General features: G+C 42.5%; 1 protein-coding gene across 1 annotated transcript; it reads left to right on the plus strand.

The window, feature by feature from the left end:
* The first annotated feature begins 2,976 nt into the window (after window positions 1–2,976).
* On the plus strand, window positions 2,977–19,757 carry LOC129180506 (zinc finger protein OZF-like). The gene is made up of 2 exons (XM_054775049.1): window positions 2,977–3,274; window positions 12,765–19,757. Exons 1-2 carry the CDS (start codon window positions 3,157–3,159, stop codon window positions 14,180–14,182), a joined length of 1,536 nt encoding a protein of 511 aa, XP_054631024.1. The 5' UTR covers window positions 2,977–3,156; the 3' UTR covers window positions 14,183–19,757.
* Window positions 19,758–22,823: the final 3,066 nt, after the last annotated feature.

Consider the following 22,823-nt stretch of genomic DNA (forward strand, 5'->3'; position numbering starts at 1 on the left):
GAGAAAGTTAAACACCCAGTTACAGAGGGAGGGTGACAGGCCAAGTGTGAGGAGCTTATCTGTGAGTTTGTGGGGGCTGACTGTGTTAAATGCAGAGCTATAATCTATAGATAGCATTGTGACATATGTGTCCTGGCCCTGTAGGTGCGAAAGGGCTGTGTGGATGGCAGAGTTGACTGCATCATCCGTGGACCGGTTCTGGCGGTATGCAAACTGTAGAGGGTCCACAGTGGCCGGGATGCTGTTTTTGATGTGGGTCATGACTATTCTTTCAAAGCACTTCATTACAATAGGAGTGAGTGCTATACGGCGATAGTCATTCAAGCAGGTCACGTTGCTCTTCTTGATTACGGGCACTATGGTGGTGGACTTAAAGCAGGTCGGTACAGATGCTTGTGCAAGCGACAGGTTAAATATGTCAGCGAGCACATCAGCTAGCTCTGATGAGCAAACCCGAAGTGCACGGCCTGAGATGTTGTCTGGGCCTGCTGCTTTTCGTGGGTTTGTTTTGTTCAGATCCCTGCGCACATCTGTTGATGTCACCATGAGAGGTGAGTCCTGTGTGCCCAAGCCCAGCCACCCTCTCTGCTCATCAGGAGTTCGGGTGTCAAAGCGTGCGTAGAACTCATTCAGCTCTTCTGGAAGTGTGGTTTGGCTGGACGTGGCTAAGCTACTCCGCTGTCGATACTCTGTGATGTGCTGAAGCCCCGCCCACATGCGCCGAGGGTCTGAGGTGGAATAGTAGCCCTCCAGCTTCTGTCTGTACTGTCTTTTGGCCTCTCTTATGGATCTCCTCAGGTCATATCTGGCCTTTTTGTAGTCCTCAATGGTGCCCAAATGACAAATGCAGACGAACGAGCACGTAGCTTAGCCCTTACATCACAGTTCATCCAAGGTTTTTGATTAGGGTATTTTCTGTAATACTTGGTGGTGGTAACAGTCTCTATGCATGTGCTAATGTAGCCAGTAACAGCAGAAGCATATTCATCCAAATCAACAGTACAATCTTCCCTCCCAGCTGCAGTTCTAAACACATCCCAGTTTGTGCAGCCAAAGCAGTCCTGAAGTACTAGATCAGTTTCTTCTTGCACAATTCATCATCTAATTGTGCCCAGAGTCAGGACTGAGTTGGGGAAAAGAGCTTTTATTTATGCAGCCCTCACCGTATGGAACACTATACAGACTGAATCGAGGGAAAGGCTTCTTGAGACGTCATCTGTACTTCTGTGAAGAAAGTGCCGAACGTTTCGCTCCTCATCCGAAGAGCTTCGTCAGCGAACTAACAAGTGCTGGTAGCTTGGCACACCAATTCCGCCCTCTCTTACTGTATTTAAGGCCTAGGCTACCAGCACTTGTTAGTTCGCTGACGAAACTCTTCGGATGAAGAGCGAAACGTCCGACACTTTCTTCACAGAAGTACAGATGACGTCTCAAGAAGCCTTTCCCTCGATGGACAACTCCTGTACGACTGAGAGCCTACACAGACATATACAGACTGAACTGAAAATGTCATAACAGTGCCTTTCGTTGTATTTTACATACTCGTCAGTGAGAAATCTAAGAGCAATGCTTGTGTTTTTAATTATTTATCTGATTGTAATTTATTTTATTTCTGTATTTATTATGCCGTGTGCTGCTGACCTCTTGGCCAGGACTGATTTGACTCAACACTAGGCGACTCACTCCGTCCAACCTCAGCAGCAAGCAGTCTTGCTTATGCAGCTCATCAATCCCACCGAGTTCTAGCGTTGTGACGTTCACGAACGAACCGGTTCTTTTCAATGGCTCGTCAACATAAACGACGTGAACCGAGTCGCAGCTGGGAACCGTTCTTTTTTTCCCAGTTACATGGGGAGGAGCGCAGCACAGCTGGGCGCGCTTATTAGATATGCAAATAGCATCACACCACTTTGTGCAAGCTGCACATGAGTGCTAGTAAAAAACACAGCAAAACAAAAATACATGAGTGCCCCCTGCCTCGGAGAGCAGCAGCAATGAGCGGTCTACATGAAGAGGAGGAGAGTCAGTAAGAGTAGTTTTGTTGCTCTTTGTTATTAACAATATTCTTATGTCGAAATCTTTGCTCTAAGCTGTTTTTCATGAAAATTCATTGTAATGATCATTGCTATAATCAATATTTCAGAATAATTCAAACTCATATTGGTGGGATATCAAAATTAATTCCTCCCAGTGATTATTTCCAAGATAAAACGAAGTAGGCCAGGCTGGCTTTTTAAAACTTAATAAATATAAAAATGAGCCAAATAAGCCATTTTTTTGAACGGCACTTTGAAGGGAAAGGCTCACCAAGATCCAGCTCCCCTCAAAGAGCCATAAATCCCATCTCTCCTGCATTCGGTAGCAGTCGACTCTCAACTCCGTCACTTCAAGAACTCTGTGTGCAACATAAACAACAACAACAGTTCCTATTGTTACACAAGTGATGGACACAATGTTTGAGGGCCAACAAAAAAAGTAAATGACAGCTAAAATGAAACAAATCCGCCCCTCAGATTCCACAGCAATCAGACGTACTAGTTAAGCAGCTGTGTTATAAAATAGGAGTGCATTTCCCCAGCTGTGGATGCGTCCACTGATACCACTGATAATGCTCAGTTGATGGTGTTTCTGTGGTCATATGAGGAATCAAAAGGGGAGTTTGTTGAACATTTTGAGGGGTGCCGCCATGAATTCTGAGCTCCTTGTCCCAAGTTTCCCGCCTATACGGGCTTCTGGCTTAATGTGATGAGAAAAAGCTGAAATGTTGATACCAATAACTAATAACATTATTTGTCCTTAAATATATGTATACATTTTTTGCCTATTTAATTTAATAGGATGATTAATATTATTTAATTATTTCTAAAATAATTTACACAAGCAGGAAAGAAGCGTGTATAATTTCTCCACAATGGACATATACAAGCCGACCGGATGGAGGATGGAGACGCGTTATGCACATGCGCAGAAGGGATACCGGTACCGACCAGACCGTGGAGTGAAAGGCGGCCTGAGCGGCTGCAGCTTTCCGTAGCTCCAGACAGGAGTTTAAAATAAGAACCTCAGAGATTCGTCTTTTGTACAGCCAACGAAACGGAAGTTGAATGTGTAGCATAGGAGTGCTATCTCAAGTGAAGATTGAGGACGTGATAGAAGATGAACCACTGCTATGCTAAGATGGCGACGTCCAGTCAAAGAGAAGGCGGAAGAGAATCAGCGCCACCAACTCCCATCAAATCATCAATGGAGAAAAAGCCCCAAACTGCAGATAACGGTGAGCGAGTTGAAATTTCCAACAACGTCTTTTTGAAGGCTACAGTAAAGCCTGAAAAGAGAATTTATTTTAGTTTAAATCAGCCGACCGTTCTGAGCAAGTTAAACAAAGAGCCGACATGATTGTTAGCCTGACGAAGGCAGCGGAGTTCAAGTCAGAGTAGAACAAGGTGACAAGACAAATGAAGAAACTGGAAGATCAAATTTACCAAAGCAAATTGTAACAGTTTCAAAACCCCTTAATACAGTCTACTGTGGCTAATCCTATAAGTCAAGGCACAGCAGCATAAATAGTTTCTTCATGGTGGCTCAGGAAGGTAACAACATAATTGTTGGATTGTGTATTTTTTTAAATTAATTTGCTTGTGTGGTGACGCACAATATACTTAACACATTCACCAAGTTGCGCTTCAGTTTCCTGGTCATGTGATTGTTGCTAAGTACCGTAGTTGTTGCTTGTTGTTCAGCGGAAAATAAACGGGTTATACCACTTATCCTCGACTACTGTCTCGTTCCGAATGACCCTTGGCGTGAGTAATGTCTCGGCCAATAGTTGACAACAGCGTGACAGGTGTCGCGCCAAAGTAAGCATCCCTGATAGAAAGTGTACCCCCTTCCGCGGGAGTGCGCACGGCTGCGGAGAGGGCGGAGCTGAGTTTCCTTGCCGAGATATTATCTAACTTATTAAAAAAGAAAAGGTGGATTGCTACGATCATGCTTAGATAGTTAAAGATCGGTATTGGAATGTGAGACATTTCTATCGAAATACATAGTTTTGATTCTGCACATTACGTGTCGCCCAAGTTAACAGCGTTCACTGCACCGTATGCCAATGTCTTATTATCCTTCTCCTTATAATAAAGTGTAGTTTGGCGATCAGCCTGCTAACTAAACGTAGGCTAAATACTGTGTACTAGATTCAAACGCTTTAAATCAACATTTTGGATCAATATGTTTCTGATCAGTATAGTAGATGAGCATGGACATGAGCATCTGAGCACACTACCAGACTCAATTTCACCTTTTTCCACTCCAGTTATAGGCTGTGATATAATACTGAAGACAATAGTTGTTTACTTTAACTCTTGCTTTTCACTGTTTTTTAAATTTATATATGGGTTTACAGTATTTCTTTTAAAATCCGCCCTTTGTTGGTCATCTTGAGCAACATCATAGTATTTATTCAGAAATTGTCAACACTAGCGACCAAAACATTACGTTATGAGGGGTGTACACATTATTTCAACCTGCATGACTGTGTCTGCTACATAAATACATTATGCTTAATATGCCTGATATGAAATGCACCTCCCTGCCATAATTGTCAGATTTTTTTTCTATAATCATGTGGATTATTGTGCAGCCATTTGTGATGATATAAAACAAAACTTGTGAATTGGGAGTAGTTTCATTAATCCCAGCTAAAGTTAGAGGGGATACATATGTTGGCCTCCTTTTTTTGGTTTTGCAAGATTTGTTGTATAACATGCAATTTATAGAATAAAAAGGTAAATACAGTATACATAAAGCTACACCTTGCAGAAAAAGGGTAATACCCTTTGATACTGAAACGGAGAGGGTTCTCAGCGTGGTGATGTCTCCAAGGATGCACTGGTTTGGAGCGGTCAAAGGTTTAAATGTGTGTTCAAGTCAAAGAACACGGCAAGTTGTCCTCTGTTTGGTGGATTTATCTCAATCAGTGGCAACAAGCACTGGTAAACTGTGGTCTTTATAAGGCTTTATGCTGTGGTACTGTAACAACATACAAAGAATACACAAAAGTCACTGAATAAACAATCAGTAAATGAATGTAACTAATATTACACATAAACATAATGATTAGCCAAAGGCACATCAAATACAGAACTCAATAAGGACATTAAGTCAATATGATGCTTATTAATATAATAAATCACCATACAGTTAAATTGAATGCTAATGTTAGCATTAATGAACACGAGAGTTACACTGAACAAAAGTGTACAATAGAACTCACACAGCTCTAACAACGGAATTAAAACCTCACCTTTATGCATTCACACACAGCATTAACTTGGGGGAACAAGGATGAGGCGCAAGAAAGGAGAGGAAGGGTACATCTGCCTGTACAGAGTCGGAGAAGTCATAAAAAATACATTTTACTACATTTTACATTTTACTACACTACTGCGGTGCGTTCACTGACGGCCGAACACAGTGGGACAAAACAACGCCCAAATCCAAACATCATCAATGGAGGATAAACAATACAAAACATGGTAAATTATGGGCTTTCTAACAAATACAATACAGCTGAATATACTGTAAATAAAGAAATTAGCATACTGCTCCAGTAGTAACCACAATAACAACAACAAAAAAACCCACAGTAATAACCATTCTTCTTCTGGTGGTCTTTGAATGCACATTTGGTGGAACCACCGCCAACAAACATCACTGAATCTGAAAGACAGAATGTAGGCTTTAAAACGATGTCTTTCAAGAAGCAATACACTGTTAGTGTTGGAAACATCCGTCCATTCATGTCGCTTGTCCTCATTATGCTGGAGACTATCCCAGCTGACTTTGGGAGAGAGGCGGGGGTCTGGTCGCCAGACAATCATTCACACTCACATCCATACTATGGAAAATTTAGAGTCTCCAATTAACCTAACATGCATGTTTTTGGAATGTGGGCGAAAGCTGGAGTACCGGACAAACCCCACGCACGCACGGGGAGAAAATGCAAACTGTACACATATTTAATATAAAATATTTTAAGTGGCGTGAAAGAATGGAATAGTCCTACATACAAGAGTATTCAATTCCAAATGAAGAAATCACTGAATTATTGAATTGATTAAAAAACTGAATTATTAACTGAATTATTTCAGTTACCCAATTTGTATCAGTCTTGTGTTTTTCTTCCTCACAAAAGTGACATCTGTCTGTCAGGTCATTTGTTAAAAACGAGACAAAGAGCATGTGTGATATTGCCATGCATCAAAATGTTCATAAAACTATTATCAACAGTCATACGTTTTAGGAAATAGTACATTAACAGTTTTCATGGAATTGTATAGACACTATCAAATGCCAAAATACCTACCAGTCTCCATGAGAAGAGTCACTGCAATTTTCAGCCTGTGTCTGTTGATGTCAATGTAGTGGGCAAACTTACGTCTTGCTTTGGCAGTAGACCTTCCGCAAACTGGAAGACATTTGACATGTACAGATGTTAATCTGCTGCAAGTTAATAACTTTTGTATTTTAGATGTCATAAACAAATGTAATATTTGTCGTGAGGAGAATTGATGGAACAGTGTTGAAGTACAGAAATTTGAGGACGACTTTCAATGTAAAAACTCCACACGATATACTGTGAAGTTGGTGTGTGTGCTGTTCAGTACTGCAGGTCAATCTTGAAAAATCGCAGCCTTTTTTTCGCATGAAGGCCCTACAGAAAAAAAGTACAAATATTGTTTTTCTATTATATCAAAAATGTGTTTACCTATTGATACAATTCGCAATAATATTACAGAAATGTGCCACTTTTGTAGCAATGGTTGACATGCGTGGGGGAGCCGCCAGGAATTAAAGTCCCCTTTTGTATAAAAAAAAAAAAATCACCTTTCCTTTACCTCTCTAACCTTTTTCCTTTTTTTCCACTCCTAGATATTTTACTAGGCTCTAGCAGCATAGTTTCACTCTGCTCTGCCACAGCTGCCGACTGACAGGCAACATGCTGCAGCTAGAAGCAGGTGAAGGCAGTAGTGGACCAAACCATTTAATGTAGCTATGAGGGGTGGTCAGCCAATATGGAAGTTTAATTTTGGTCAATGTGGATATTTACCAAATACAAGTGTGTTTTAATCATCACAAACCGATAGCAAAATTTACCCTTTACTGGGGCCGCTGTCAGTCATGGGACCTTGGAATCGTCCCAACTTTCCCACCCTTATACATTGTAGCACCCAAGTACATGCCCGTTACCATGCTTTCATAAAGCTATCCTCACCTTGTTGTATCCGAACATTTTTGGATGGCTTCCTTTGACTCCACCAGCGAATCCAAAAACAGGGATATTTTTTCTTGTGGGTACCGTATTTTCACGACCATAAGGCGCACTTAAAAGTCTTAAATTTTGTCCAAAATGGACGCGGTGCCTTATAATGCGGTGCGCCTTATGTGTGCACCGAGTTCCAAAATCTATAAGTGGTGCTGCATGACTTTGATGAGCACTCCGCTCTACTGACTGGGAGCATCTCCTGCCGACGCTGCTTATATAGAGGAAAGGAGGACGTGACTGAGGACGCTAAAGGCACGTCCCCAGTAGTTATATAAGTATATTTTATGAAATGGCGCCATCTATCCATCCGGGCAAGGACTATCGTGGCGCAGCAACATCCAGCGGATTCCAAGGAAAAGCTGGCCATCTTCCGCTCCTACTGCAGTAAATACATTGCCAACAAACACATCCAGCCCAACTACATCACCAACATGGACGACGTGCCGCTCACTTTTGACATCACAGTGAACCACACGGTAGAGAAGAAAGGGACCAGCACGGTAGCGATACACACAACGGGGCACGAGAAGTCGGCTTTTACTGTTGTGCTTCGTTGCCGTGGTAATGGACAGAAACTGCCACCTATGGTGATTTTCAAGAAGAAGACGCTGCCTAAAGAAAAGTTTCCAGCTGGAGTCATCGGTAAGACCAATCAAAGGGCTGGAAGGACGAGGAGGAAATGGCTGAGTGACTGAGTGACGTGTGCGAAAAGAGACCGGATGTTTTTTTCCACGCGTCACCTGACTCCATGCGTGCCCATCTCACAGCCACTGTGAAATGGGCAAAAACCCACTGCAGCAAATGAACTTGGAGCTTTGCCATCATTCCGGGAGGCTTGACGATGGAACTCCAACCGCTGGACATCGGTGTAAACATGGCGTTTAAAGTGAAGTTGCGAGCAGCGTGAGAGCGATGGATGACAGATGGCGAACACAGCTTCACTAAGACTGGGAGGCAGCGCCGTATGAGTTACGCCACAATTTGTGAATGGTTTGTGGATGCTTGGGCTAACGTGTCTGATGCACTGTTGTTGGAGCTTTCACAAAAGCCCGCATCAGGTCTGATGAGCCACGCGGCAACCAGACCGACAGACAATGACGAGAGGGAACCTGGCGTGTTTGATGGAGAACTTGCCCCGCTGTTCATTTGGGATACGAAGATGAGGACTTTGATGGATGTGTGGATGAGGATTGATAAAAAAATAATGTGACTACATTGTTAAATACTTCAATAAAGTACAACAAAAATCTGTTTTGCTCCCGCTGCCTTTTTAAAAACATATGCTAGCATGCATATTGTTGCATCGCTGGGAGGACTTCCTGTTCCCCAGCATGCTTTGCGGTACTGTTTTGGTGCAAATGCTCTTAAAGTTACATGTTTGAGCTACATAGTTCTGCACAAATAGCAGTAGTGTCTTGTCTGTTTTTGTCTATCTGCTGTGTTGCCGTGTGATGTTTTTAGTTGTGCACCATGACTGAGGCTGTTGTGTTGAGTGATGACCGTCCTGATTTCAAGTGGGTTTGATAAACTGAATGAGAGTTCTGTTCTTAATCTGCCCAACGAAATAAGGCATTGTCACTTCCTGAGCGACACAGTATGTTTTAGCGTGCATGCATGCTAGCATATGTTTGACCATACCTGCGCCCAATAATACAGTGCGCCTTATGGTTGTGAAAATACAGTAGATGACCCGCAAATATTTTTCCGATGGAAAAAAGTAATTAGATATTGTTTCTTTACAGATTAGATTTCATACCAAACACTGCATTACTGTATTTACTTTTATGTAAATTTTATTTATGAATATTTTACCACAGGTGTCCAGTGATGATGTTCATTGACAATTCCACGAACTACATCATATTAGAGGGGTTAAATCTTAAAAAAAAGAGAGAAAAACTTTGACTACAAATATGAATTGAACATTAAAGGTAGTTCAAAGCACAACATAACATATGTAAAATAATAACTATTGAAAGCATTAGATTTCCTTTAGTTTTGAAATTTCAAATATTGAAATCTGAGCAAACTTTGATCATACCAACGTATACCTTGATTATTTTAAGCCCTTTTTGCGCGAACTGCAGTCAATGCAAATTAATCAATGAAAGCTGCTTTAGCAACATTCTGGCGATTGTGTTCACACACAAAGACAGCCAGATATGCATTGATTACCTGTAAGAAATATTAAGTTGTAATGAACTTGTAAAGCTTTGTAGTGAAAACAAAATATAATTTAGAAAATAGAAATTATACTGTACTTTGCTTTGCGATTCCATGTCAGAACCAACTATTAATGTCCAGGAATATAATTTATATGGCCCGATTTCGGAGAGGAACACATGGATGTCACTTTTTTCCCCCCAAGCATCCTTAACATCTACCAACATTATAAGAAAATTAAATGAGGGAAAAGCAGCAATTGATATAGGATATTTGTACCGATTTCCCCATCTACACAGGCGCGCACGCACACACAAAGAAAGAAAGAGACAGACAGGACATACAAACAGAAAATCTTACATTTCTCTGCCAGGACTTGGGTGTTACAGGTGGCTATGTGGAATTTGGGATGGCGGCTGCTGCTGCTGCTGCTGCTGCTGCTGGCGCTGGGGCGGCATCTGCTGGCATGGCTGGCGCTGGGGCGACTGCTGCTGGTAGCGCTGCTGGGGCGGCTGCTGATGTGGCTGGCGCAGGGGCGGCTATTGCTGCTTGGGCGGTGGCGACTGCTGGTGTGGCTGGAGCGGCCACGGTTGCTGCTAGGGTGGCAGCGGCTGGCGTGGCTGGGGCGGCGGCTGCTGGCGTGGCGGCTATTGCTGCTGGGGCGGTAGCGGTTGCTCGTGTGGCTGGAGCCCCCGCGGCTGCTGCTACTTGGGTGGCAGTTATTTATAGTTATTTTGAGTTGGTCCATATTAATTTTGCTGTAGATTCTGCCCCTCTCGTCCTGCAGATCTACATTTTTATCAGTGATTGCCAGAATCTCGAAAGGTTCTAAAAAGTTGCTCTCCAATTGACCTCCCTTTCTTTGTTCGCTTCTAATGTTGTGACGTCAAACGCTGTCTCCAACTTGAAAGTTTGTTTTGTCTTGTGGTTTGACTTTTCCCCTTGTTCTTTCTCTGGCGTCATCTAGTGGTTTAGGCGTGTTATTGCAAATTTCTGCCGAGCTAACGTTCAATCTGTCGAATATGGAAAAAAGAAAAGTGCTTAAATGTAACGTTATGGGTATCAAGATGCCTCAAGTGTTAACCCTTGAGTTAATGCTTTAATAAAATATTAGTTATTCCGTGTTTATTCTGGCACATTTGCGAACTAATAATGACTTATTGACCTTACCTTCAATGTCATATAGACGAGACTTTCGTCGAAGCGCACACATATCCGTCTTCGTGAATTACTCCTTTTTAACTTTATATCGAATTATGTTTTCATAATCCTCAGGATCCATTGCTTACTTTTTTAAGGGCCAAAACCAAAGTTAATTAAAGATATCTTCACCTTGCTCCAATGGCGGCGCACTGACTTAATTGAAGCGGTGGGTGTCGTACATTATAGCGATCTAATTTTTCTTATTTATTATGTATTGTGTAAAACTAAGACATGAATAACATCAAATTAAAAGTAGAAAATGAATGCCGACCCACCATCCACCAGTTCAAGTTCCAGCCAAGTTTTTCCAGAGAGATTATTACATGGCTGTTTGACGTGTGTGGTAAAAGGCAGTGTGCTAGCATGAATTAACTTGAGACAAATGTGCACATTAGCATTCAATAAGTCATCAAAACTTACCTTTATGCATTCCCACATAGTATCAGCATTTGACACCAAATATGAGGTGAAAGAAAAATGCTAAAAATACAGTAGTAGTCTATCTGTGCGGCGAGAGAAAGTTAGCACACGCACAATGGACACGCGTCAAGTCAGACGGATGGAACAGAGAGAATCTGGACACTTTTCAAAATAAAACATAAAAAAATGAAGTAATGGAAATAATTTTTTCTTTCTGTGCGGCCCGGTACCAAATGCCCCGGGGGGTTGGGGACCACTGCTGTACACCAGTATATAAATTGAAAAAACAGTGAAAAGCATTGTATCACAGCCTATAATCTATAGCCTATATATCTTGCTTGCTGCTGTAACAAGTGAATTTCCCCGCTGTGGGATAAATAAAGTACAAATACAATACAATACAAATATAACTGGAGTGGAAAAAGAAGCAATTGAGTCTGGCAGTGTGCTCAAATGCTCATATCCTGTAGATTAAATGCTCATCTACTGTACTGATCAGAAACATATTGAGCCAAAATGATGAATTAAAGCTTGTTTGAATCTAGTACACAGTATTTAGCCTACGTTCATTTAGCAGGCTGATCGCCAAACTACACTTTACTTTTAAGGAGAAGGATAATAAGACATTGGCATACGGTGCAGTGAACGCTGTTAACTTGGGCGACACGTAATGCGCAGAATCAAAAGGATATATTTCCATAGAAATGTCTCGCATTTCAATACCGATCTTTAACAATCAAAGCATGATCGTAGCAATCCACTATTTCTTTTTTAATAAGTTAAGATAATATCTCGGCAAGGAAACTCAGCTGCGCCCCCTCCTCAGCCATGCGCACTCCCGTGGAAGGGGGTACACTTTCCATCAGGGATGCCTACTTTGGCGCGACCCGACTTTTGGCAACACAGCATGTGGTTTCAACACATGGAAGCCCTGTTCCGACTGTGAGGAATAACACAGGACGTGACAAAGTATGTCAATGCAGTGCCCGAACTGGACCTCCACTTTCTCTCATACTGCAGGAACCGTATGATGGATAATTTTAGTGGTTTTGAAATCGTGACTTTTTCGTACCTGGTCTACTTTGAAACAGACCCATGCCGACATGTAAGACTGGTACTCTAAAGAAATAGGTTGCACATTTTGTGGACAATGGAGGTGTTTTGTTTACACGTGAAAACTTCTTTTGAAAAGTGCCATTGTACTTTGAGTCAGTTTAATAAAATAGTCATGATAATGAATACTCTTAAAGTAGTTGGTGACACAAGTTAGGCTGAATTAAAAAAAATAACTCCTTGTGTGAGAAATTGAATATGTTGATTTTTTGAGGGCTGTCTTGATACAACTTTTGCACTTCCGATAGGATACCGAAAATGCAGCCTTAAATATCGGCCAGATATACATATACAGATATTGATCAGATAGCAACACGAATCATACATACTTTTATTTAGGGGTACACCGATCGATTGGCTCCAATTTCCCTAATATGGGGTATCGACGATGGGCCGATTGTTACATATGAAACCGATCTCATCTACCTCCGCAAAGGTGCTGCAACAGGCACTCCGAGATTGTCCGTGTATAACGAGTTCCAGGAGAAACATCTCAAGGATCATGTCTGAGCTAAAGTGTGTTTGTGTTGTTTGTGTCCTGCAGACATCCAGCAGCTGATTGCTCGTCAAGACCGTTCCCCTCATCCGCAGGGGTGGAGCTCCACTTTGAAACAGGAAGATCTGCAGCCCGCCCACATGAAAGAGGAAGAAGAGGAACTCTGGATCTCTCATGAGGGAGCACGTCTTCTAGGGTCGGAGGAGGCTGATCTCACCAAGTTGCCATTGACTGTTTTCTCTGTGAAGGCTGAAGACCATGAAGACAAACCACCTGAGTCTTTACATTGGTTGTGTCCAAGTGAGGAGAACAGAGGGGCGGAACTTCAAAGCAGAAGCTCACAACACATAGAAGCTGATGGAGACCACTGTGGAGGATCACAAGCAGACAAGCTCTTAGCTCCGCTATCAGATAGTGACGACACAACATCACACTCTCCTGAGGATGAAGACAGGGACAACACCCAAGAACCTTTGAGCAGCGATACAGACTGTAAAAGTGATATGAGGACTCACACTGACAACAAACATTCGGAAAGCTCTCAAAAGAATATGGGTAAAGAAAGTTTAACTTGCTCAGTTTGTGATAAAAGATTTACTTTTAAGTCCTATTTGACCCAACACATGCGGACACACACAGGAGAAAAACCTTTTGCCTGTTATGTTTGTGGTCAAAGATTCACTCAAAAGTCACATATGTTGTCACACTTGAGAACGCACACAGGAGAAAAACCCTTTAGTTGCTCAGTTTGTGCTAAAAGTTATTCTCAAAAAAACAGTTTTGCTAATCACATGCTGAAACACTCACAAAATCCTTTCGGTTGTTGTGTTTGTGGTCAAAGGTTCCCTCTAAAGTCACAAATGGTATCACATATGATGAAGCACACAGGAGAACACCCCTTTGGTTGCTCAGTTTGTGGTAAAAACTTTAGTTCCAAACAGTATTTGACTTTTCACATGATGAAACACACAGGAGAAATACCTTTTGGTTGTTCCGTGTGTGCTCAACAATTCACTCAAAAGTCACGACTGGTAGCACACATGAGAAAGCACACAGGAGAAAAACTCTTTCAATGCTCAGTTTGTGGTCAAAACTTTCCTTACAGATCCAGTTTGACTTACCACATGCGGAAACACACAGGAGAAAAACCTTTTGAGTGTTCAGTTTGTGGTCAAAGTTTCCGTCTAAACGCACTACTGGTATCACACATGAGAAAGCACACAGGAGAAACCCCCTTTGCTTGCTCAGTTTGTGGTAAAAACTTTACATTCAAAGCCAGTTTGGCTAATCACATGCAGAAACACAAAGGGGGAAAACCCTTTAGTTGCTCAGTTTGTGGTAAAAGTTTCTCTGGGAAGCAAGCAAGTATATACCACACCAAAGCTTGTCAAGAAGGGTTGAGGTCAGCCTCAGATAGTCAGCCAAAACATTATTGGAACCAAAAAGGCTTTGAATGGTCTTTCTGAAAATAAAAAAGATAACTAATGGAATCAGTATCAAACATGTGTTGTTATCTGATCCTATCTGAGATGTGAGCTGAAATGTGGTAATTGTGAACTGTGATAGCATCACTACATGAAAGCTAAAGCACTATATGGACACAATACGTGTTTCTGTTGAACAACTTAGACACACTGGTGTTTTGAAGAAAAGCCACAAGTATTATAATGATAACAAGAGAGCAACATTGTTAAAGGCCCTGTCACACCTTGACGATTTAGCCAGCTTACGCCAACGTATGAAAAATTTGGCCAATACGCTGGCGTACGTCGAATAAGTTATGGGTAGGTTTTGTATAAGTTAAGAGCACGCTGAAGCACGCCGGCATGCGTCGTAGTACGTCCAGGTGGACCAAAAATGTTGTGCATGCACAAAAGTTTTCTACGTATGTCAACGTATGATTCATACGTCCCGCATATGCGGGCAGTAAGTTATGCGATCATTGACGCCCGTTCACACACGTTATTTGTAAGTTACGCACAAGTCGTAATACGTCAACATACCTTGAGACAGAACTGTGTCTTCTTGGCTCTATTCTTGGAAAGCGTTGACTGAAAGGAGATGGAGGCTGTTTTTTTAGATTACATTATACAGTACAATATAGTGTGCCTTGTATGAAGTCCTTATGTATACTATACATCCTTGACCAGTAGAGGGCACTGTGACACTGGGAATGGAACTAACATTTATTATTATTTTTTTTGCTCTTTGTCTGAGAGAAACAATGCACGTTTTAATCAAGCATTATTGATCACGTCAACATAAAGTGCATAGGAGTATTTACATTCAAAAAGAATGGAGAGATACAGCATGTTACTGTCCAAGTTAGCGTTTGTTGGAAAAAATAGAACCACAGTCAAACCTGTCTTAGCGGCCACCTGTATAGAACGGCCACCAGCCTTTAGCGGCCACTGAAAAATCCCCCGCAGAAAATTTGCGTGTTATAGACCCTGTGTATAGCGGGTCTTTTTGTATCCCTTGGTCAATATCTGACCGCATATAGCGGCCAAAATGCCGACTCAAGCAGAAGCTTCATGCACGAAAAGTTTCGTTTTTTTTAAAGCAATGAAGCCGTCGTGTGTAGACTTTAATTACTGAGTCTTAGCTCAGTCACAATCATTCACAAGATCCACACAAACTGTCAGTTGTTCAACATAAAAAAAGCCGTCTTCTTTGGAGCTTGTTGCAGACAGTGACACCGTTTATTTCCTGGTGTGAGACAATGTGCACTGGTCAATACTGTAATGCCCCTTGTTGTGGGGAAGGAGAGACTCAAGTCGGTCGCCGATGCACTTTAATTGCTTTATTAACAGCGGTTTATTAACCCAGTAATTCTTTACAACTTTTATCCTCAGTCCCACAGTGCCCTCTACTGGTCACCATGTAACAGTATAATTATATGTATCTGCAAACACAACAAGCTTCTAATCACAGACATGTTAATATGTGCGCGCACAAATTCAAAATGGCCACCAACCTGTCTATAACGGCCACCTGCCGAAAGCGGCCACTTTTGCCGTTTCCCTTTAGTGGCTGCTATAGACAGGTTTGACTGTATTTACAAATGAGTATAAAAGACAGCCGTGAAAAACATGATCATCCGTCATAATGACACCACACCCCAGCAATGAACGATAATAAACGTATTCCTTCAAGTGTTATTGCACAGTGCAACACTTTAATAATACTCAAACAACTTTGGGGAATGGAACTAACAGGAGGGGAAGAGGCGTTACAACCTGCGTCATCTCCATCAGAGTGACTGTCACCGCCCTGATACTTCTTGGCAGCGGTCTTGGAAATTTTTCGGCATGATGCTGATGTTAACACTGCGATGTCTAGTGAGGTGAGTCATCAAGTGGCAGCCTTTTTATAGGCTACGGCACGTCATCGTCGGCCAAACGCTGCCGTGCGGATTGCATAAGTTAGACTGGTGTTGGGCATAAGTTGTGAACGCTGGCAACACGCTGCGCATTCGTTGGTAGAAATTGTCTATAAGTTATAGAAACGTTCTATATAAGTTACTAATACGTCATGTATACATCCAACTCATTATGAATACGCTATGTATACGCCCAAAATTGAAAAAAACATCCACAGTTCAACGTATGCCATCAAAATGATCACGTCAGGCATGCGCTGGCTAAATCATCAAGGTGTGACATCTAAGTGACACTTTAAAAAAGTAAGTTGATATGTACCCCATGAACGTGATAGCCACTTGTAACTCACCCGTGGGCAAAAATGAACCAGCTAGCTTCCGCCAGAAAGGCAGTGAGAGCCAGGCAAAATTTGTAAACAAAGATGCCACAAAGTCTGAGATTGAAATGTGAGCGACCACACACGCTGGCATAGAGAAGCTTTGCAAGCTGTCGTCAATTGACGACATTTTACAGACTATTTTTCATTGTCACGATAATAATAAGAAAATGAACGTCAACACGATGCGGGTCGCATACTTTTATGTGGTCACACATGTAAGTGCCAACATGGCAGACGGGCGATTCCGGTTTATTAAAATAAAGCGCAGTGAAACATTTTTATGATGAAATTAAATTGTTTTTAAATTAATTGTGTTTAATATCTGCGTAAAGAACGAGCTATGTATGTGTCTATATACCATATATATCCATTCATACAATATATTATTATTATTATTTTCAAGTTTTGGAAAAAAAAAAAGGTGTGGCGGCTTTTATTATATCAATTCCATGTAGCGGAAACCCTAATGTTATTTAGCGAGCTGGGTGGGGCTAGGCGCACGGCGGGTACAATGTGTTCGCTTCCTCTGAGTGGAGTATAAAATAAAATGATGCGCAGTGCGTGCACTTTGATGGAAAAAATCTATGTTTGTTGAACAGAATAAATACATACAGTCAAACCTGTCTTAGCGGCCACCTTTATAGAACGGCCACCTGCCTATAGCAGCCACTGAAAAATCCCCCACAGCAAATTTACATGTTATAGACCCTGTGTATAGCAGTCACCTGTCCAACGCGGCCAGCGGCCACCTGTTTTGTCTCCCTTGGTCAATACCTGACTGCATATACCGGCCAAATTACCAACTCAAGTCGAAGCTTCATGCACGAAAAAGTTTCGTTTTTCAATCAATGAAGCCGTCGTGTGTAGACTTTAATTACTGAGTCCTAGCTCAGTCACAATCATTCACAAGATCCACACAAACTGTCAGTTGTTCCACATAAAAAAGCCGTCTTCTTTTGAGCTTGCTATTTCCTGGTCAAACATGTAACTTTAAGAGCATTTGAACCAAAACATTACCGCAAATTAGGCTGGGAACAGGACGTGCTCCCAGCGACGCTACAATAAAAAAAAAACATACGCTAGCATGCATGCGGCAGCGGAGCAAAACTGAGTTCGGTTGTACTTAATTGAAGTATTTTAGAATGTACTCACGTTATTTTTCATCAATCCTCATCCACAAATCCATCAAAGTCCTCATCTTCTGTATTCGACACAAAAAAAGCCGTCTTCTTTTCCATCGCTACTAGTCTGTTAACTTGTCAGTGTTATTCAGCTCCGAAGCAAAGAAGGAAACTTCTCCTGTTGCTTCTGCCAACTTTATTTACTGAACGCGGCCACCAGACAGCAGCTCAGAACACACACACATCTCTCAGCATCGTCTCTCCTTCCTGCTTGCCCACAAGGCAAAGGTTAAACAAGCCCCACTACATAGCTGTCCAGCCAATGCCTGTAAGAAATGACACCGTTTATTTCCTGGTGTGCACTGGTCAGTACTGTAATGCCGCTTGTTGTGGGGAAGGAGAGACTCACGTCGCCGATGCACTTTAATGGCTTTATTAACAGCGGAGAACACTGCAGGACTTTACATCCTCGCCAACATAAACACACTTCCCAACTCTCTCCAAACTCACAGCTAGCGCTGAGCCTAGCTCTCCTGCTCGGGATGCCCACCGTCACTTCCCGTCACTTCCTGATGAACTAAAGCTGTAAAAAGTAAAATATTAAAAACAAGCGTAAGACATTACTAGCACAGCTTTGTTCTGTGGGTCGTGGATGTATTCTATCAGTTATTATTAAGCCTCTAGCTTCCTTTTAGTGAGTAAAAACCTTGGATATGATTGCACTACATTGTCATGTAGACCTACAAAGTACACTTGGAAGAACAAGAGGTGAATAAATGTATTGCAACTGATGTGAAACTGATGAGGGGTAGGATTAAATAAGCTTTGCTTCTTCGTACTCCTTTTTGGACATGCAAAATTGTGACTTGTACTATGAGATGTGCTACTGTTTGACTCATGCATGTTCAGGATTAAAACCATGAACCATAATAATAACAAGCCTAATAGTGCTGTACAACTTTTATCCGCAGTCCGCAGTGCCCTTTACTGGTCAAAATTATTATTATTATTCCCCCCCCCCTTTTTTTTTTCCTCTACTGGTCAACATTCAAACTGGACGCCAACCTGTCTATAGAGGCCACCTGTCTATAGCGGCCACTTTTGCAGACTCCCTCTCGTGGCCGCTATAGACAAGTTTGACTGTATATATTAGGGATGCTCTGATCGATCGGCCACCGATCAGTATCGGCCGATTGCGGTAAAAAACATGTTATCGGCATATGCCAATAAATGCCTTTCAAAGTTGATCACAAAAATGAATCGGCGTGTGGTGGCAAACTCGAAATATCTGCTGTGTCACGTTGTGTTGCCAACACTCGTATTGAGCCAACAAGGGACACACTTTGTCCTGTACTGCTGCGAGAATCAAAACTAGTCTGTAAAACCTCAATGGCTTCAGTTTGACAGCTTGACACAGGCTACGCCAATTGATCCCAGCTTGTCTGATCACTCCCTTTTACCAAACCTAATGCTTTTCTTGCATCTTTGTTTACACACTTTGCCGAGCTGTCACTGGCGGCAGCTAGCTTCTGGTCTTCAGACTCCAAATGTGACTTTTTACCACAATGACATTTTGTTTTGAAAACAAACAAGCACTGCTCTTAGTTTGGAGCTCGTTTTTGTCCCACGGGAAAGCTACAAGTGGATATCACATACGTACGTACTAACTTTTTCAAGTGTCACTGAACAATTTTGCTCTCTTGTTGTCATTGTACTAATTATGTATTGTCCTCAAAACGCTATTTGTGTGTGGTTGTTTGCTGAACATAAACACATAGTGTGTCCATCCTTATGATGGTGATACTGTCACAGTTGTCTCCTATCTTGCCAGCTGATTTCGAGTAGCTTAAAGGTTCAAAGAACATTTGCTTTAACTCTTTGTGTTTTTCATTGTAACTGCTGAATTCAGACTTTATGCCTTTATGTAATGACAAATGAGCACAAAATAGTATAAAGATGATGGCCACACTGTTTGAATGGAGATCTGCTTGGTAAATAAAGTAGTGTACAATTTAAATGTTCCATCTATCATTTTCTATGCCGCTTATTTTAATTAGAGTCGCAGGGGTATGCTGGAGCCTACCAGCCACTTGGGGCTGTGCACATGTAGACAATCATTCATGCTCACATTCAAACTTATGGACAATTTCGCCAATTAACCTAACATGCATGTTTTTGGAATGTGGGAGGAAACTGGAGTACCCGGAGAAAACTCACGCACGCATGGGGAGAACATGCAAAGCAATTTAAATGGTGGCATTCATAAATAAAACAGATTTTACAGCTCCAATAGTGATGAAAGTTAGAGACCCTACAACCTGGACAATGAATTTATTCTGGTTTAAGTTAAGCAGGACAGATTTCTATTTCTATTTATCGTACTTTATTGTTAATTTTGTTATCTTGAACTGAACTGATGATGTATTTCCCTTGTATTCGTATTACTCCAAAACATGTATCAAATTAAATTCAAGTTTCTGTCAAATAGTACAAAAATCGTTTCACACAAAAAAAGGCAAAAAAATAGAAGCAATCTGCCCAATTTATATTTTTTCCATTCCATTCCATTCCATTTTCCTCCACTTATCCGGGTCCGGGTCAAGGGGGGCAGCAGTCTTAGTAGGGAAGCCCAGACTTCCCGTTCCCCGACCACCTCCTCCAGCTCCACCGGGAGGACACCAAGGCGTTCCCAGGCCAGCTGTGAGACATAATCCCTACAGCATGTCCTAGGTCTTCCCCGGGGCCTTCTCCCAGCTGGGCATGCCCGAAACACCTCACCAGGGAGGCGTCCGGGAGGCATCTGGACAGGACCTCATTCCCAACCCGGAGGGAGCAATCCACCCTTTTCCGACTGAGAACCATGGCCTCGGATTTGGAGGTGCTGAGTCTCATCCCAGAAGCTTCACACTCAGATGCAAACCGTCCCAGTCAACGCTGCAGGTCACAGCCCGATGAGGCCATCAGGACCACATGGTCTGCAAATAGCAGAGATGAGATCCTAGTGCCCCCAAAGTGGACCCCCTCGACACCTTGGCTGCGCCTAGAAATTCTGTCCATGAAAATTCTAAACAGAATCGGTGGCAAAGGGCAGCCTTGGTGGAGGCCAACGTTCACCGGAAACGGGCTTGACTTACTACTGGCAATGCGAACCAGGCTCCTGCTGCGGTTGTACAAGGACTGAATGGCACGTAGTAGCGCGCCACCAATCCCATACTCCCGGAGCACCCCCCGCAGGACACCGCGAGGGACATGATCGAATGCCTTTTCCAGGTCTACAAAGCCCATGTAGACCGGTTGGGCAAACTCAAGTACCCTCAGTACCCTTGCAAGGGTGCAGAGCTGGTCCAGTGTTCCGCGACCAGGATGAAAACCACATTGCACCTCCTGTAGCCGAGGTTTGATTAACGGTCGTACCCTTCTCTCCAGTACCCTGGAATAGACTTTCCCAGGGAGGCTGAGGAGTGTGATCCCCCTATACTGTAGTTGCAACACACCCTCCGGTCACCCTTCTTGAAAAGGGGGACCACCATCCCAGTCTGCCAATCCAGAGGTACTGTTCCCGACTTCCACGCAATGTTGAAGAGACGTGTCAGCCAAGACAGTCCCGCAACATCCAGAGCCTTGAGGAATTCAGGGCGAAACTCGTCCACCCCCGGAGCTTTGCCACTGGGGAGCATTTTGACTACCTCAGATACCTCAGCCACGGTGATGGAATTGTCCGCGTTCGGATCCTCAGTCTCTGCTTCCTCTATGGAAGGTATGTCAGTGGGATTGAGAAGGGCCTCAAAGTATTCCTTCCACCGCCCAACTATATCCTCAGTCGAGGTCAGCAGGCTTCCGTCCCCACTGTAAACAGTGTGGACCAGGCACTGCTTCCCCTTTTTGAGGCGCCGGACGGTTTTCCAGAACCTCTTCGAGGCCGACCGAAAGTCGTGTTCCATGGCCTCACAGAACTCCTCCAACACCCGAGTTTTTGCCTCGACCACCGCCGAAGCCGCATGCCGCTTGGCCTGCCGGTACCCGTCAGCTGCTTCAGGAGTCCCACAAGCCATCCATGCTCGATAGGACTCCTTCTTCAGCTTGACGGCAGCCCTGACCTCTGGTGTCCACCATCGGGTTCGGGGCTTGCCGCCACGACTGGCACCGACCACCTTGCGGTATTTATTATCATCAGGAAATTATTCAGTGGTGTTTAACTAAATACTTAAGTCAACTAAATAATTGATGACTAAATAATTGGACAAGCAAGTACCATTCATTTCACTCACAGGTTTAATAAAGCATGTTTATGTTAGCTATCTAACTATCATACATGAAAGGATATGTTCAGTAGCCAAATGTTGTTTGTTAAAGTAACTGACTTGAAGTAACAATTAGAGCAATATAACTTTGAAAAAGGTAAATGTGACATTATTAATATGTTAATATTGCTAATTGTTAACTGTTAATATACTGTTCAGAAAAAATTATAAACCAGTAGACCAATAAATTAATCAAAACTCCTATTGCTTTTTTCTAGGCAAAAAACAAGTAAATACAAAAATACAGTAGACGCCCCTACAACGTAAATAATCCGTTCCGAGAACGTTTACGTTATAGGGTTTTTTACGTTACAGGCTTTTTATGTTATACGAAGCGTAAAATACATGTAAATAGCCTAATCCGTTCCAAGATCTTCCCAAACTCACACCTTTGGCCACGGTGAGGAAGGGACGTTGAAGGGAGAAGCCTGTCTCTCACACAAACTCACGTACTCGCTGTATAAATCAGCCAATGAGATGAGAGCGTAGGCGGTGACCTGATAATCAGCCAATGAGAGCGTGAAGCGTCAGAAGGTGTCACCAAGTGTACTCTGTTAGTCATGGAAAATGTTTCCCTCTCTCTGTCGCGCAAGCTATTCAAATCAAATTTCTGAACTTGCACCGACTTGACGCTTTGCGTTGTATGGAATGCAAAAACTTTACATAAATTCTTTACGTTCAGTGGAATTTACGTAAAAGGAGGTTTACGTGATGCAAGGTACTACTGTAATAATCACTGGCACAACATTCTATGCACTGAAAAATGAAAACGTTTTATGAAACACTGAAATCATTTTCAAAAACTTTCTAAATAAAGTTGGACATGTGCACTCACTTGTGTGCCCTCCACAAACACACACACACACACACTCACATATAAACAATGGCATCCACACACAGTCTCGCTAGTAAAGAACATAAAA

Source organism: Dunckerocampus dactyliophorus, chromosome 4, assembly GCF_027744805.1.
Source record: "Dunckerocampus dactyliophorus isolate RoL2022-P2 chromosome 4, RoL_Ddac_1.1, whole genome shotgun sequence".
Classification (NCBI taxonomy): Eukaryota; Metazoa; Chordata; class Actinopteri; order Syngnathiformes; family Syngnathidae; genus Dunckerocampus; species Dunckerocampus dactyliophorus.